At 43.7% G+C, this 17,516-nt stretch overlaps 2 protein-coding genes and 1 long non-coding RNA gene across 4 annotated transcripts; 1 reads left to right on the top strand and 2 right to left on the bottom strand.

Annotated features, from left to right (window-relative positions):
- Nucleotides 1–464: 464 nt before the first annotated feature.
- tmem201 (transmembrane protein 201) lies at nt 465–9,189 on the bottom strand. Of its 2 annotated transcripts, XM_029155966.3 has the most exons (11): nt 8,936–9,189; nt 8,351–8,471; nt 8,057–8,251; nt 7,411–7,590; nt 6,833–7,173; nt 6,539–6,739; nt 3,681–3,901; nt 3,044–3,106; nt 2,665–2,955; nt 2,428–2,556; nt 465–2,254 (listed from the first exon to the last, which is right to left on the bottom strand). In XM_029155966.3, exons 1-11 carry the CDS (start codon nt 9,049–9,051, stop codon nt 2,157–2,159), a joined length of 1,956 nt encoding a protein of 651 aa, XP_029011799.1. In that variant the 5' UTR covers nt 9,052–9,189; the 3' UTR covers nt 465–2,156. The 2 variants fall into 2 exon arrangements, with proteins under 2 accessions (XP_029011799.1, XP_055366150.1); XM_055510175.1 differs by lacking the exons at nt 465–2,254; nt 2,428–2,556; nt 2,665–2,955; nt 3,044–3,106 and having other exon boundaries at nt 3,687–3,927.
- Nucleotides 9,190–9,699: 510 nt separating this feature from the next.
- foxl2l (forkhead box L2-like) lies at nt 9,700–11,417 on the bottom strand. The gene has a single exon (XM_029156558.3). The coding sequence runs from the start codon at nt 11,093–11,095 to the stop codon at nt 10,205–10,207; it is 891 nt and encodes a 296-aa protein (XP_029012391.2). The 5' UTR covers nt 11,096–11,417; the 3' UTR covers nt 9,700–10,204.
- Nucleotides 11,418–12,593: 1,176 nt separating this feature from the next.
- On the top strand, nt 12,594–15,938 carry LOC129604341 (uncharacterized). The gene is made up of 3 exons (XR_008695139.1): nt 12,594–14,220; nt 14,455–15,244; nt 15,329–15,938. It is a non-coding gene; the product is annotated as an uncharacterized LOC129604341 (long non-coding RNA).
- Nucleotides 15,939–17,516: the final 1,578 nt, after the last annotated feature.

Raw genomic sequence — 17,516 nt, 5'->3', positions numbered from 1 at the left:
GTGTGTTAAGGTTAACCCACAGGTTTTCAGTGATGCTGAAGTTAAGTAACTTCAAGTAGACTAGATCCCTCTAGACGTGTCTTTTTCACTTTCACGACATTTATGTCTAGGGTTTGCTGCCTTGATCTCTATCATTTCCTTGGTAAGTGAATGGCACCAAAAACATCCTGATAATTTGTTTGCAGCACACGCACAAACACACACCTTTATCTTTGACTCCAGGATGGAGTCTGCAGCGCCATAGCTCAATAGGTTTTGCAGGTGATGTTTTATAACCTCTGTAGCTTTGTAGGAATCATTCAGTTCTAGGGTAAGGAACCTTAACGTGTTTAGCTATTCCGATTTAATGTGCAAGAACAGTTCAAGAGAACTGCTACACTCATTTTTATTGCTTATGGATGTCACCACTTTGGCCACTAGGTGGCGACACAAAACAGGTTTTGGTACATTAAGCGACAGAAGAGTAAAACAAAAGAACTTTATTCAAAAAGTATTGGTCCAGATGAAGCAAACTGGAGTCGAGATGTTCAATACAATCACAGAAAAAAACGGCAGTTGTGTCGCAGGACATAGTGGACCATTACCCCTTCAAACTACTGGTGACAGAATTACAGATCAATTCTTCTTTTCAAAAGAGTCATGTGATAAAAATATAAACTAACAAAAATAAATACATTCAGGAGAATTTAGCACAGCAGCAGGAAAACATTACAATAATTTAGCACACACCACAAAGCTGAAAAGCCTCCGCAACTTAAAACAGACTTCCAAAGAATTAATTAATTCAGATTCTTATCAGTAGCAAATTTCTCTGGAACTTAATTTTAAATGAGTTACATTTATATTGAGAAAATTAAAAAAAAAAAGTAATTCATAACTGCACTCAAAAACAACCACACACTACCCTAAACCACCTAATCTAATAGTTACATTCCTCTAACATCCCACACAGCCTCAACTAGGCATCACTGCAAAACATAATAAAATTAACAGTCAAACAAGCAATTTATGTGATTCACAAGCTGATTTGCACACACTTTACATTTTATGCCCAACTTACACACTACAATCAAACATCAAACGTAACAAGTGCACATCACATATTAGGAATACAACAAACACAAAATATAACAAGTACACAAACGAGTCCAATATAAAGTCCAAAGTGAGAAACATTGTGCCTGAAGTGTTTTACTTGAACCTGCCTTTTACATACATTTATCAAGTATGTCAACATTAAGATTTTTTTTTTATATTGCACTGGTCCTGAGGAGATCGACCCCTAGCAAACTAGCCTATCAGCAGAATATTATGTCTAACCATATCTGGATTAAAACACGCATCGCTTCGGCAGGACGTGAACCATGAGTTCAAAAATGACGACTGTAAACTGAACTGTACAGCAAAGATAACGAGATTTGATGCACCACTTTTTCATAGGTGAGCATATGTAGAAAGGAAACCGCAATAACCAGTCGTGTGAAAATATGACAACATGAAAGTGGAAAATAGGTACATAATTTCAAAAACTGCCACTATATACTGTGGGTTTAATGTCCAGCGTAGAAAATGAATCTATTTTACTGATCTGTTGTACTGATGCTGTGGAGATTTATCACCATATCTTCTGTGGAGGTTTATCCCCTCAACACACTTTTCTTTATCTCCGTTGTTATTGGCGACCATCTTTTGTTCATGTGATGCACGCCCTCTGCTACCACACGACCGAACTATGATGATTTCTGAGCAGCGCAGACTCAACAGACAATGTTTATTGCACGTTTTTTCAAAGCCATCGGTGCAAGAATTAATGTTTAAATCATTTTCGCATGCATCTGTATTAATGTGGCCAACGCAGGGATAGTTCAAAAGACAAAACGAGGCCAGATTAAAAACGGCCAAAACATTTTTAAGCAGTCATGAACCACATACAGTATGTCTAGAGTTACTATGCGATTGCAGCCCACAGTTTTCATGCACCTCCAATCAAATGGCAGGTACATTTTGAACAGTTGCCAGCTGGCGTCTGCATTTTGAGGAAGCACCACCAAATAAGTTATGGTCCTGGACTTTCTGGACGACAGACACAAACAGACTGCCCAATGATCAGAGTCTGAGTACTCTGTGCAGGTTACTAGAACAGACCCATGTACAGTTCATGTCCAGTAGTGGTACATACAGAGGCTGACAAACAGCATGTTGCCAGTCAGGCTTGCTAATAAAAGTCCTGGTAGGATGAACTGCTTCATAAATCCTGGAGGTGCAACGTGAAAGGCAAATCAATTCTATGGGAATCATTACTAAATACAAATATAAAGTCATATATGCAAATATGCATTCTGTTAAAATACATTATATGTGGACGTTAAGTATATTTAGAGGTTGTAATTCACATCACTGGCCGTGAGTTTTTAAATCATACTTTACCTTTTTTAGGAGGGGGGCTGTCCAGCCCCTGTGTTGTAGTACCAACCAGACAAGCAGAGGACGCAGACGAGCTGCCTCTCTCACTCTGCTCTTCCCTGTCAATCTCACTACCGTCGATTAAATTCAAGTCTAAAAAACAGAACGGCTGTTAAAAGGGCAAACTGTGGTTTGGTGGCTGTAACAGCAATAGTACGTAACATTACAATTACTTTACACATTAACTTGGGATAAACTCACCATTCTGGCTTTGGAAGGGTGAAGCGTTGGGTGAAACGCAGCCGCTGTAACTAGGAGATGCCGATGCAACAGTGGAATACAGCAGAGACACGGAGGGGGGCGACAGCTTGAATTCAGGCGCTGTGGAGAAAAGCTGGACCCTCTGGCTGCAGATGTTGAGGCGAGCAGGGCTGATGAGGGGACGGCGTTGTCTGGCAGAACCAGAACTGGACGTACCTGACCCAGCTACTGAAGGAGGTGGAGATGGGCTCGGGCTTGAGTGACAACTGCCCGACTTCAGGGAAAAATAGTCTGTATCAAAAATAAAGAGTGTGAGCAAATCTAACTGATAATGGACCTGATAACCTGTTTGTTGAACTTGTACAGACTTGAGTGATACCTGAGGGTGGTGAGTCTTTGTACAGGGACGCTGGTCTACTTCCACTAAACAGACAACCAGAGTCTGAAAAACAAATATGAAACACATCTAAGCCAATACCACATGAATTATTTAGATGTTTCTTTTGCCATCTAGTGGCTGAAAAGGTAAATACAACTAGGGCTGCAATTAAACAATTATGAATTCATGTCCATCACATATGCCAGTGACGCATTGGTGCAAGTTTAATCATTCTACAAAACAGCTTCAAAAATCTTGCTGGGTGTGGACAATATGTTTTAACTGTAATTCTACAATATATTAAGTCAGTAATGGCTTTCTTCTGTGAGGAGACAAAGTACAACAGTCCTCAGTTCCTGAACCATTTCTACAAAAACACCACTCATTCAGACCCCTTTATGGAGAACCTGTCCCATGTTAGGAAGCGAAACCATGTCGAGCACAAGACAAACTAAAAACCGGGCACATCATCAATTATGACTCTGTTATCTGTTAGCGAAGTATTACACTGCAAGAAGCCAGTCAAGATCCAACATGTCAGCAGCTACTGTAAGCGACGCAAGAGCAACAAGCAGAGGTGGTGAACCGCTGCTTGATGACACTACAGTGATAATGGAATCCAGTATTTATACATTACCTGCCCTTTTGAAAGAAGGCATGGTGCCGAGAGAGAGGGCTCTGCTGAGGCGCCCGGGCAGCGACGACGGAGAATCACTGCACTTGCGGGGATTGTTTTGGTGGTTGAGGAGCTTGGAGAGGTTGGGGGGCAGAGTGGGGACGAAGGAGTCCATCACGTCAGGACACGGCAAATGGGGCTGGCGGGTGAAAGAGGGGACAGCAGAGCTGGCTGCAAGGTACCTGCAACACATGGGCAACGTAGTGATCTACAAAAATATAACAAAATGTTTTAAGTACTAGGAGAAAGAACAGCACAGGAAAAAAGATGCTGAAAGAGGATTAAAGCAAGTGAGAATGCAGTGTGGAAGATGCTTCTCCTAAAATTCACCTGTTCAAATACACAAAACCATCTACTAAAGCTGAAGTACACAAGTTTTCTACCATTCAGCTCCAATCTACTGGTGAGACAGCTGATAGAACAAAAAATCTCAGTCAAAGTGCTCTCTATCAGTGGCAGATACAAGAGTCCTCCCGCTGATTAAAAACAAAACAGAAGACATATCCTTTCATGAATTGTTTATTGCATTCCATGTACAGCACGCACACAAAAGCTTCATACTGGAGCCAGACATGAAAGGTAAGACACACGAGTTCAGCATGTTCACACACAAACAACGTTTTTCTGCATGTTCAGAGCGTAACTTGTGCTTCTACAAAATAAAAGTAAATACAAAGTAACTGATCAAACTGATTATATTATATTATATAAATAGCATAAATAGAGTATCAAGACTTGCAGTTAGGGTTTCTTAAAATTTAGGTAGTATATTTAAGTGTAGTGTTCACTAATGCTTCAACAACACACAACTAGTTACCACATTTAACTACGGAAATCACATTTAAGCTACACACTTTGTTACTATAATAATAATAATAATAATAATACTACAGGGCAGTACAAACATACTGGTAAATATTCACAGCTCAGTAAGTAATTCTTCTAGTACGATAACCGTTAAAACACCACAAAATGTGGTTGCACACCATGGCTACCAGTGCTAAATGCTTTCCACTAATACAGGTTCAGGTAGATATAAAACGTCTTCAAAAACAAAGCTGAAACAGCCATTCATCAGGCTGGATGTTAGGCATATGACAGAATATGAAACGTGCAGTGGAAAAGTTTGGCAAATAATACATTTAGTCTGTACCTTATAGGTAAAAATACTACTACTGAGTCCTAACAACCCAAGCTGTGCGCGCACACACACACACACACACACACACACACACACACACACACACACACACACACACACACACACACACACACACACACACACACACACACACACACACACACACAGATTAAAAATCTTAAAAATCATGTATTTTAGGATGGATTTAAAGCATTAAAATGCACCAACTCTAGGTCCTGTCTGTCTGTGTTATTATAGTCTATATGATATTGCAAAAGTCGGATCCCATAACCTGCAACTATAATTCTGCATGTTTGTTGCAAAACCTCATAATTCAAAGCTTTAAAATACTGCACCAAAGGTGCTGGCTTGAGAACATAAATCCATCCACAATAGAACTGCTGCAGAACTCTATTCAATAAGTACAATAATCTTACAGCTATTAGCTTGGATAACAGCTTACATTATAGTCAGATATCTCCTTAACCTTTTCACATTTCAAAGCAATAACGTTAATGGAAATAAATGACGAATAGTCAAAATATTAGCATGTGAAACAAATCCCTCAGTGTTTTAACATATAATGCTAAAATGTTGGAATTATTGGAAAATGATTAGCTGTGTGCTAATAAAAAGTAGCAATATGTAGTTATCAAACATTTAAACCACACAACCTTTTTCCAACAACCTACCACTTAAATCAAGATAAAGAAATAATCCAATTTGTAGTTTATATTCCATGAACCATACGCGATAACAATTACATTCCACATCCAACTTTCATCACTTGTCTATTCTCTTGCAATGAGCGGAGAACTTGCTTAACGCCTCCAGTTTTGACAGTCTTCAAATTTACTGGCACAGAAAAAGACGCCGCTAAATTACCACGATAATGTGAAACAAATGTATTCACTACCTGCCTGATAATTACTTAGGTGCACTGATTTAGGCATCAGCCTTTGGCACCGCAACAATTAACATATTAAACTGTTATGCAGGCACTAATAAAAGACACGGATAAAATATTGAGTCCCATAAAACAAGATCTGACACTTTCAGTGATAAACTACAGACATTCAATCTAAAAAGACTGATATTCATTCACAACACAAGGACATTATTTGTTCATGAATTGTAGAAACAAGGCAAAACAGGAGATGTGATCAATCGGAAACTACAGTCTGATGAAGTTTTGTACTGGCTTGGTATGTGGGTGTTAGAAAAGTACAGTCCGTGACACATTAGTTATAATTATTTTGGAATCATACTGCCTTAATGCCTTAATGACAGAGAGGCTGTATTGGAGTAAATTAGACTGTACAGGTAAAGGCATGAGTGTATACAGGCCTCATACAAGTGCTCAAAGGTGAGATTTTGACTAAACCAACTCTTTCCTCTCAAGACTTGTCCACAAATCGGTGCTTTAAGTTTGGCAATCAAATGTTAATCAGGACAATCACTCACACAAAGCAGAAGAAGAGTAAAAGTAACGGTTCTATGAAGGAGCTGGATAAATAAAGGAAACTGTTAACACGGGTTACAGAATAATGTGTAATAATCCGATTCTTAAAAAAAAAAAAAAAAAAAAAAAAAAAAAAAAAAAAAAGCGGAACTCACACTGAAGGAGCCTATTCAAGTTTTGCACACAGCACAATTTGAACATTACTCAGATTCTGACCTTCGATATTTGCCTCTTCGTAGACTTGGTAGTTTGTGGGTTGCAACAGCAGCGGCAAAGCTGACTAGGCAACAGAGAGAGATGGTGCTGTTCTTGGCTGTGTCCATCCAGCCTGAAGCACCCGTTAAGTTGCTCTCAGCCAGGTAGAGGCAAAAGATGACAAACCACAGGACAGAGGCCATAGCATCAATTCTCCTCAATCTGAAACAGGCAACAAACATGGAATTGAGTTCGTCTTAATGACATTGTCTGGTAACCTTCCCAAGACAAATAGGAAGAGTGGCGACTGCTTACCTTCCAGGTCCTGCTAGAAAGATAGCAGTGAGACAAGTCAACAGGCCAACAGAGACTACAGCCAACTGGTTGGCTCTTCCGTGCTGCCACACCAGTTTGGCATTTTCTATGGCCTTGTCTGGGAGCAGATTCAGCAGATCCTGCCATACAGGAGCATCAGTGCTACTTTCGTTTTTGAGAGTGGATTCATTGTAGAGTTTAGGTTTTGGATAAGTGACACCAATAGTAGCAGGCAGGTCCAGGAATTCAGAGAACAAGGTAGCAACTAGGAAAGCACAAATCAGGAAGGCAAGGACTCGTAAAAGTATGACCCCCACCGGAGATGAGACAGAACTGGAGCTCTGGAGGAGAGAGAAAATCTTTACATGTAAAACACAACATTTTTACACCAAACATTGCAAAATTACAGCAGGGTTAAAATTTATTTTGTATAGTTACACAATTCAGAAAAGCAGACCGATATTTTAACTCTACTGTAATGGGATGTAAAGGCAGCACTAAACAAACTAACTGGATATTGTCAGAAATTCCCAATGCTGGGAACTTCATTTAAGTGCCTGCCTTTTTAATGAGCTTACCTTCACAAAGCTGTTTACAGAGTCTCTAGTACGTCGAAGCTGATGGTTTAAGAGCACAGTACGCAGCTGGCGGTTCTGATATTTAATGTAGTACTCCACTGCTGTTTGACATGGCTTGCATAACTTGTAGGTCTGCTCCAAATGGTACTTGTAGGCTTCAATTTCTTCATCATAATTCTCCTACAATACAAACAAATCATAATAAAAACTTAAACTATGAATTACACAAACATTGCTTTTGTCTTGCTCAACCAAACTTTTACCGTCACTAAGTAAACAACAAAATTTTTTACTAAAATGCTAAACAATGCCAGCAGGGAAAGTGCAAAAGTTATGAAAAGGAAATGAAAAGTGAGTCCATACTAAAGTATTGGATTGCACCTGCCCCAAGAATTAGGTTAACAGAAGGTGCTGTAACATTAAAACAATAAATGACATGGGTTTGTCACTCGTATATGTGCAATCAGGCCATCTTTATCATTTAAACCTCCATGGCAGTTATGGGAGCTTTTTTGATAGCATGTGACATTCAACACGTAAATGTGTATATAGGACTAGTACTTGGGCGAGTTTTCACTATTGTTTGGATAAGGTTTTGTCAGCGTGAATATCTAGTGCTCTACCAGATAAAGAAGACTGTACATACGTCATCTCTCGGGATAAATGAGGCCAGCTGCTTGATCTTTGCAGACTGGTTGTTATTGCACTTCCTGCATAGCAGCATCTGGCAGTTGACCCATTGTTGTGTCTTGGGTGTCTCAGATGAGAGAAGATTTCCAGATACACCGTGGTTTAGATGCGCTTTGTGCTGAGCTGGGATGATCTTATTATAATCACCATTCTAAAAACATAATTAACCATGAGAAGTAAAGAAGAGCATTACAACTTAGGAATTAATCCAATCCAATACATTGCAGTTTGCCAAGTTATTACAATTCACCTCCTGGAAGCCATTGTATTGGTCACATTTAGGACAGTCCCAGCAGTTCCTGTTTCCATAGGGCACCACGGTGTTGTCATTGCAGAACCAGCAGTTCACGGTTACGTGGCTTGGCTTCTTCCTGCAAACAGAACACAAGTTCTTAACGTGACACATCAGAACATGCTTAATCAACCATCCTCATACATTTCTAAGGGGTTTTCTTGCAGTTTGGTGGAAAGAACAGTCCTCGAAACAGATAAAAACAACACTGTCGCATTGTTTCTCGAAGCCTGACTAGGTTATAGCCGATTGGCTCCGTGAGTTTGGGTAATAAGTTTCCGGTGTTTTGGTAATTCACATTCTGGCAAGTGGAAAGTAAGTAGTTTACACCGTGTCCAGCTAATGCAACAAACCCATGTTAGCATCACGGCTAACACACAGTTAGCGCCGACGCTAGCGCGAAATAACACATGTATCGCAAAACATTTACTCTAAACAGTAATTCCCTGGCGCGACTGCCCAGTGGAAGCTGTGCAGGCAACATGTTGTGTTAAGGTTGACGTAAATCAAGCTAATGCTAAAACAAAGTGAATTCCTCTTTACCTGGTAGCAATTTTGTATATAAGCGCTCCACCGGCGACAAACGCCGTTACTCCTGCTCCACCGTACATTAATTCTGGATATTCCACTACTAGTTGATTAAACGCCTCCATTTTCATCGAAATACAGTTGCATAAATTGAGTTAGAAAAACATAAAGAATAAACTTTAGTGTTGTAAATGTTTTAGAAAACACGGCGCAAAGCGCACGCGGCAAATACTCTTTTTTACACGCCCCGTAACGGGAAACGGAAACACGTAATTACGTTCCTAGTTATATTTTTAGCCAATTGTAGGATTCAGTTATTTGCCACAAAAGATTTAGACATGTGAAAAAAAACTGTAGTAATTTGTGCGGTAGATTCATTCACAAATTTTTGACTAATACGCAATATAGTCTTGGGGAAGTATAACAGTGTTGCAACGAGGGAGGGGAGGGTTAATGCTGCATTAAGGTGCTATTGGCAGAATGGGAAAAATCACCATGCAGCCCTGTATGGTTCACGTTCGTCTTAAAGTATAACATTTTATTAATTTTATCTGTAAGTTACCAATGGATAAAACAGTATATTACTGCCATGAAATTCCGAATTATTAAAGTGTAGCATCTGCAGGCACACTCATATAAAGTATAAATGTAAATACAGTATCCTTAATAATTAACTACCTCAAAACACATGCTGATTTCGCTTTTGTATTTAATATTACTATAATATTATTGTTTTCTTTTCAGTCATGAAATGGTAAAGAATAAGAAATGAGACAATAAAATGCAAAAAATAACATTTTATTCTAACAAACATTATGCATATTACGTCAAGGAAACATTCATAATCGAAGAAAACTGATCAGTGCTTTAAAGTCACAAACTGTTGCATAGCAGCTCGAAGTATTTAATAAAACCATAGAAGTGAAATAAATAGAATTTGTTACAAACGTAAGTCTTATTAAAACATATAAAATTTTTGAAAATAAGAAAAACAACAAACACAAAATTTACATAAATTGTCAAATAATTCTCCAACAAAAATGTATAAACAAAGTCTGAGACTTAAATTGATTGGCTAATCACAGTAACCCATTGGCGTTCAAAACTGTTACCTGGTGCTTTGGGAACGGGAAGCGTGTTCACGATTTGACTAACAGTCAACCAATTAACGTCTTTGTTAAACTGCCAAACTATAACGTTACCCAACAAATGTCAGCCGGACTGAAATGGTTTAACACATCAACGATGAGTCCTTGCACCGGCTGCTGGTGGGAACGTGCGAACCTACTCATCGAACGACAGCCCGAGCTGCGCTCCCGCCTGCCGCGCGTACGACGTGAGCTGTTGGTAGCCGCACGGCACGGACGCGGTGCCGCCCTCGGGGCTCAGCGGCTGGGTCACCCCGCCGTACGTGAACCCGTTGTGAGGGACCAGGACGGGCGGGTGGCGGTGGTAGGCGCCGTAGGGAGCGTGGTGGAAGTGGGCGGGGGGGCAGTAGGGGCTGACGGGGACGCCGGGGGACACGCTCCTCACCGGGGGCGACGCGTATCCGCTCGGCTGAGACGCCCCGGGCGGACACAGGCTCCACGTGCCGCCCACGTAGGGCTGCAGGTAGAACGCCTCGCCGAACTCCACGGGGGTCCCGCTCAGGTAGGGCCCGGGTAGCCGGTAGGGCCTGCGGATCCGCCTCCGGCGCCGGTAGTTGCCCTTCTCGAACATGTCGTCAAACGTGGGGTCCAGCATCCAGAAGTTCCCCTTGCGGTCCCCGGCGCCGTCTCTGGGCACTTTAACGAAGCATTCGTTGAGGGACAGGTTGTGCCTTATGCTGTTCTGCCAGCCTTTCTTGTTCTTCTCATAGTAGGGAAACTTGGAGATGATGTAGTCGTAAATTCCGCTCAGAGTCTGCCTCCGGTCGGGGCTGTCTTTGATGGCCATGGCGATGAGAGCCACGTAGGAATACGGCGGCTTCTCCGGCTCCTCTTTCCCACCTTTGGCCTCAGACGGGGCCGAGTTGGAGCTGATGTCCAGGAGCTGCACCTCTGCGTTCTCCGCTGCGTCCATGGCTGCGCTCGTGCGTCCTGCGGGGTCCGAGAGCTGCACGCACTGAGCGGGGCAGCGCCGCGAGCGCGCAGGTGCGGAGGCTCCGCCCACAGGTGCCGAGCGTCGCCCTTTCATCTCGCCGACTTTCTCACACTGTAGTGGGATCGGTGTGATGTCTGTTTAGGATGACACGGATGTAACCTTGTGTCTGAATAAAATAAGCCATCACTTTGGAGTGAGAGGATCAAACACCGACCGATGTCTCTGTCGGTTTGTTTAATTTTGCGTCTCAAGTCATTTGCAGCAGGTGCAGATGAAAGTGCAAACACTTTACAGTGCTTGCGACGCAAACCACTGAACAACTACGTTCAGTTTACAGTCTTTGTTCTTACAATATATTATGAATTAGAAAATAAACCTGTGTGCAGCCGGTTGTGTTTAAATAGGTTTGTGCTCCGTATAAATGAATGCACGGCGTCCGATTTGGACCTGAGGACACACGGGGTTTTTTTTTGCCTCCTGTTTAAAATCCAAACCACGTGATGGGTATTTCCAGCACTTGCAGGTATCGCAGCCCAGCACGCCACCCACATGCAGTGAGGCATGAACAGCAGGTCTGTCTGTCCGCCGAGGAGGGCAGATAATGATCACCTGCTCTCACCAGACTGTCTGTCTCCCTCGGCCGTGGAGAAACTCCAGGTCTCCAAAGTTGAGCAAGGAGTGGACGAGCAGCTGCAGGACGACTCGAGGACTGGATATTATCAACCCTGCACTTCCCAACATGCATTGAAAGTTAAAAGTCTGTTGCAGAGCAGAAAACATTGACAGAAACGCTCTGTACATCTTCATATAAGACAGTTTAATTTCATGATAATAAAAATGATGCTATTTATTATGAAGCCCAGGTGAGCAGTGAAACATGATCTCGTTTAACATAATATTTTTGACCCTGGAGTCTATTATGACTCCACACACTTTAATTATGATTAACTGGCGCCTCTTTGACTCTTTTGCTCTGATTCCTCAGTTTTTGGACTTAATTAATAAAACTGGCAGAAGGAAACTGGGAAGCCTCTGTCCTTTGAAGGCTAGATTTACCTCGAGATGTCATGCGAGTGAAGCCAGGCGCCGGCCTAAACACAATCTGTGTCGTTAATGCTGTCTGAGACTAAGGAAGAATGCAGCCAAACTGCCAAAAAGAGTCGGAGCCCTCAGACACCCTCAGAGTTAGAAGGGTTTTAAGCTCAGCGGCTTCTTTAGCACCTTTTCACGGCACATTTGTGAACAGAGACTTGTAGTTAAAAGTAATAATTAACAGAGGTAAACCTGTCACAAAGCAGCTTCGTTCATGTATCGTCCAGTGTTTTTATGATTTATCTGATTATTTTTCCCTAAACTAGAAATTGAACAATATTTAAAGAAAAATTGAAGATTCACCAGTCGCTGATTACAACCTTTCAACCTCAGGCAAAACTTTCATAATCGCATAATATAAATACTAGCATTTAAACAGATCTTGGTCACCATAAATAAGTTCACATAACAAACATCAATGTTTCTTGAATCAACAGAAGGTCTTCACTCTTTTCAGGCAGAGATGGTGACTCAGTATATTGACTTATGTGCTGCAGAGTTTTGGATACGACTTTATTAATCCCACAACGGTGAAATTTTTGAAGCAATTGTGTTCAATATTTTCAAACTTCCTGCTCCACTATTATATAAACGGTATCACATGTCACGATCTTATGATTCTTAGTTCGCTGCTAATGTATTGGACTGACTTGACGTTTCACTTTGCAGAATGCTGAGCTGACTTTTGGCCCGTTACCACGGCGACTGGACGAGCGCTGAGAAGAAAACACATCTACCTGCTACAATCAGGGACTCATACCGCAAATACCTTTTATGCATAAATGGTGGCTGCACAGCTGCACTAGTCCAGAACCTTAACTGCTCTTAACAGATCACGTGGCTCTCCTCCCGCTGACAGGTGTGTGTCAGTTGACTATAGGACACCATGATATTGATTAACGAGACGAGTGATGCCGAGGCGCAGATATTTTCCCACTTTTGAGGTTTTATGAGATCGCTCCGTGGATTTCTGTCTTTGTAGCTGATGCAAAATAACTGGATATGTCCTATTTACTGTTGTACTACAGCAACGTGATGCTTACAGTAAGTCTCTAAATGCGCGGTTAAACCCTGGAGGGGTGAGCGTGGATGAACCCTGAACGCCTCTCACCAACAGGGCACCTGCAAAGCTGCGATCGGTGATGAAAGGAGCAGACGGAGCCGACCACAGCCGACATAGTCATTTCAGGCACCACTCCCAGACTCCCAGACCCAGTGTGTGGATTACAGGCAGCCAGGCCTCCTTCTATTAGTGACAGACCATAACAACGTGCTTCACCTGGTAGAATGGTTGCGCAACCTGGGCAAAGGTCAACATCAGGGTCAAAGCAACTCCCCCACATTTTACACGTAACCTAACATGAACACTGAGGAAACGGGTCAGTGCGTGAACACGCGTGACGAAGGTGTGGCTCCTTTCTGAGACACTCGAGTTCCTCCTTCAGTTCACACGCAGCTGACCCGCGACTCCTCCCAGAATGCACCTCTCCTTCGGTTGTTTGCTCAGTCTGCCTGAAGTGATGTTTTCACACTCACAGACAACGCACCGCCGTGAGGGCGGTCGTCGTGTTGTCAGATCCTCGACGTGTACAAACACATGGTTGATCTGACAACGGGCGCCATCCACCGTGTAAGCTTTCCTATGAATTATCCCCCGTAATAGCTGTAGGAAACCTGCAGTAGCTGGACGGATTCCTGCTTCCTAGTACACGGTGAGCTCTGAGGTAAAAATAACATTGTTGTACTCAGCTGTCAATTGCCAAAATAAGATCTGTGCCAAGATAAAGTCAGCAGGGATTCCTCAATGACAGATCGCATGCTGACAATGTCTTTGTTTCAGAAATGCCCATGAGGTGAAAAGCCTCGATGCATTCAGGTACCTCAGGTGACACGATGTTTTAGCACCTGCTTTGTCGAGTTGTTGAGTCATGGAGCCTGGACTCATGTCGTAACGTTTCACTCCTCACCCGAGTGGCTTTGGTCTAACGATATCTTCCACATCTAACTGAAACAGTTCCCTGACAGATTCACTCGTACAGCTGCAGCCCGACCCGGTGACCCGCTCAAGGCCGACCCGCCGCCACTCGCACACCTCATTTGAAGCGGTTCTTCTCACCTCCTTCCAGGTAAACAGGAGGCGGCGCCGTCAGCGTGATCTGTGACACGCCGCTGACGCCGATCGATTTCCATCTAACTCCCAACGAGCGTGTGTCGGTTGGCATGAATTATATGTGTGTGACTGGGGTCAGATCGCGTTTGCGTGATAAGGACTCTGCCAAATACCTGTGTCAAGTTCACACATGAAAATGTTTTTTATGGCTCGCTCTGAAAACAGTCTGTTGCTTTTATTCCCGTGGTAGATCGAGATCATGCACAACACACCTTGTCCTGAACAAAGAATGGCACTTCCTGTGGTATATGTCTTCTTCACAGTTTTAAAATGTTTTTGTATCTGATTTGACTCAGTGTGGGTTCAGCGCATGTTTATTTGTGAGCATCTGCTGCCGCTTTGTGGCAATAAATGATATGACATTCACCCAAAGCAAATTATCTAAAATGGGATCAGCAGTTGACCAAAAAGACCTTTTAAAGCGTAGTTGTCAGTTATAACGATATCTGTTTTGGGTTTTAAGTGGATAACCAACTTATGTATAAACAAAAAATTGTATATAATGATTAATTAAACACTAATGATGCTGATTTATGTGTGTGCAATGATGGAGAAGTCACATTATAAACATATGACTCAATAGCAAAATTGATTGCAATACGTTATACTTTCAAAACTCATCCAAATTGTATCATATCATATTTTATTGTGCACGAAGCTTCATATTGGCTCATCGGGCCTCAGGTGTAGTTCCACTTTCTGGCAGCAGATGGCAGCAGACAGACACCCTTCATCTCTGCACAACGACTCCATAAGTCCCTAGTAGCAAAAAGTTGAATCTGCTAACTATGTACAACAGAAAGCAATGACCATCACAGCTTTTTAGCTTTAATACTAATCAGAATGTAATTAACCAAGTCATTTTCTATTCTAGTCAATGTATCTAAACAGGCCTCAGCAGTTTTTCCTGTGTTTCAACACGAAACAGCAAGTCTGTGTCGTCCTTACAGTGATGTTAGCATCAAATGAGCCTGAAAGAGGTAAGAGGGTCATTTGTTAAACTAAATGATCGGGTCCCACAAAGAAAAAACAGGTCTGTCAAAATAAACTGTTTTTCTTTACAGTAAAATGCAGGTAGAAACGTGTCACAAGTCACAAATTCAGCTCCACGAAAAAGCCCAGTGGTTGAAGAGTGATTTGTGACGGCCTGTACGCTGACTCCCTGACTCGGTGAAAAGGCTGGTAACACTGGTAAACAACGTCCAACCCTGGACCTGGTGACCTCCCTGTTCCTTCATTCCAACACGTCCCGTTCCACATAACTTTGAAGTCAAAGACAAAAAGAGGAAAATGTATCCCTGGGGTCTTTGGAATTCATGTGAGCAACCACAAAAACAACACTTCATCAGGGGCACCATTCAGAAGGGTGATCAGCAATATATGGGGGAATTCAAATGAGAAGCATTGTGTGGGGAGATTTGTCTCGTCCCTGGCCCCTTCCTCCTTTTTACCATCCTCTCATGAGTGACTTTGATGTGGACGAGATGACTGAAAAACAAAGCGGCGTGGCCCGATTTAAATCCAGCGGAGAATAGGTTAGTGGGATGAGTGGGTGGGCAGGGGGAGAGTGGCGTTTCACAGGAGAGACACAAGAAAATCACATTTCAGCCTGTGTATCAATCTGCCAAGGAAAGAGATGGGAAGGAATGGGATGGTGTGGGGGGGGGGGGGGGGGGGGGGGGGGGTGCAGGGTGTGAGAAAGGAGCTCCAGTTGATCGCTCTTTAGAAAAGGCCCCCCACTCTCCTGCTGGGTCCTGCTCAGCTCTTGTCCCACTGGTACAATGCTGGTGGAGCGGCGCCCCCCCGCCATCCCAGAACACCAGGTCCTCCCTGTGTGCCCCCCCCCCCCCCCCAACCCAGCCCAACCCAACCCAACTGCCCCCATGTGCTGGAGCTACGCTGACAGCCTGGAACCCAGACCCCAGCATATGGCGGTCGGACCGAGGGGTCTGCTCCCCAACTTGCTCCACAGCTGGTGATCTGCTGGAGTGGACAGTAGCTTCATGCTACCACATGTCTGCTAATCCCCTTGACTGGGTCTTATTGGGCCTTTTCTCTCAGATTACATTAAAAATCCAATCAGTCAATTAGTGTTAACTTATAAATCAGCATAGCACATTAAAAACAGACAGATATAACGAGCTGACAGGTCAAATAGAAATGATGCTTGACATGGCTTCAAATTAGGACTAACAAATAATAAAGCTTTGCACCAGTAAGTGATGATCATGTGACTATGCCACAGAACCAGTGTGTGTGTTCCTCAGCTCCAGCGACTCTCCTTGAACCATGAATCACGTCCACCTGACATCTGCAGCAAAAGCCTGAGTTTGTCCCCTTTCCTCGAACCCGCGGTCCCGATATGAACTAATGTTGACTCGCGGCAGGAATATGTGGCCATTCTGATGCTAATGCCAGCTTTAACCGCCTACTTAACCACGCAGCAGCGCCACTCGACCCGATCCCGGCGCGCGGTGGGAGAGGGAGCGCGAGGCAGAGCGGGTGAAGGGCAGGATGAGGATGCGTTTAATGCAGGCGAACGAGCGGGCCGATTCAGGCCAGAGCCCACAGACAGCGGTTCTGGGCACAGATTAACGAGCGGAGGGCCTCGCGCTCGGCACCTGTGCGGGTGGCGCTGGCCGGCAGAGTCCAGCCGCTAGTTGGACCCGGCTCCGCCTGGCACGGCCCGGGTCAGGGCCCGGACAGGTGGTCATTAAAACGGCTGTAATCCCTCGCGGGCAGAAAGACGGAGAGGCAAAACGAAGGAGGGAGAAAGACAAAGAGAGGGAGACAGACAGGGAGACGGGGGAGACGGGAGGGGGGGGGGGGGGGTGTTTGATGCTCGGTCCGTGGGGCTCTTTAGCACAGTCTGTGGGCCATGCTTCAGAGCGGATGTGTTAACAGTTTCAGGCTCAATGGAGGGAGAAATCCCCACAAAGGGAGGTGTACAAATATTGTGGGAAATCCCTCCACTCTTTAATATTTCATGAAGGCCCACAATCTATTCATGAGACTCCATTCCTTTGGAGGGGCCCGCATTCAGGCTCACTCCGTAGGCTCAATGGGCAGTCCTTAATTGAGTGCCCGCTCATTCTTCGCCTCCCTGGCAGATTGTTCCCCGTGAAAGCCGCTGCCTCTTCATCCTCCTCTTCTTCTCCCTGAGAGTGGCCGGAGAAAAAGGGGGCACGCCTCGCTGGTGGTGCACGAGAGGGGGGGGGGGGGGGGGGTGGGGGTGGAGGGGGGGGGGGGGGG

Source organism: Betta splendens, chromosome 7, assembly GCF_900634795.4.
Source record: "Betta splendens chromosome 7, fBetSpl5.4, whole genome shotgun sequence".
Classification (NCBI taxonomy): Eukaryota; Metazoa; Chordata; class Actinopteri; order Anabantiformes; family Osphronemidae; genus Betta; species Betta splendens.
The sequence above is the reverse complement of the archived record's forward strand: the minus strand, read 5'-3'. Positions and strand labels throughout refer to the sequence as shown.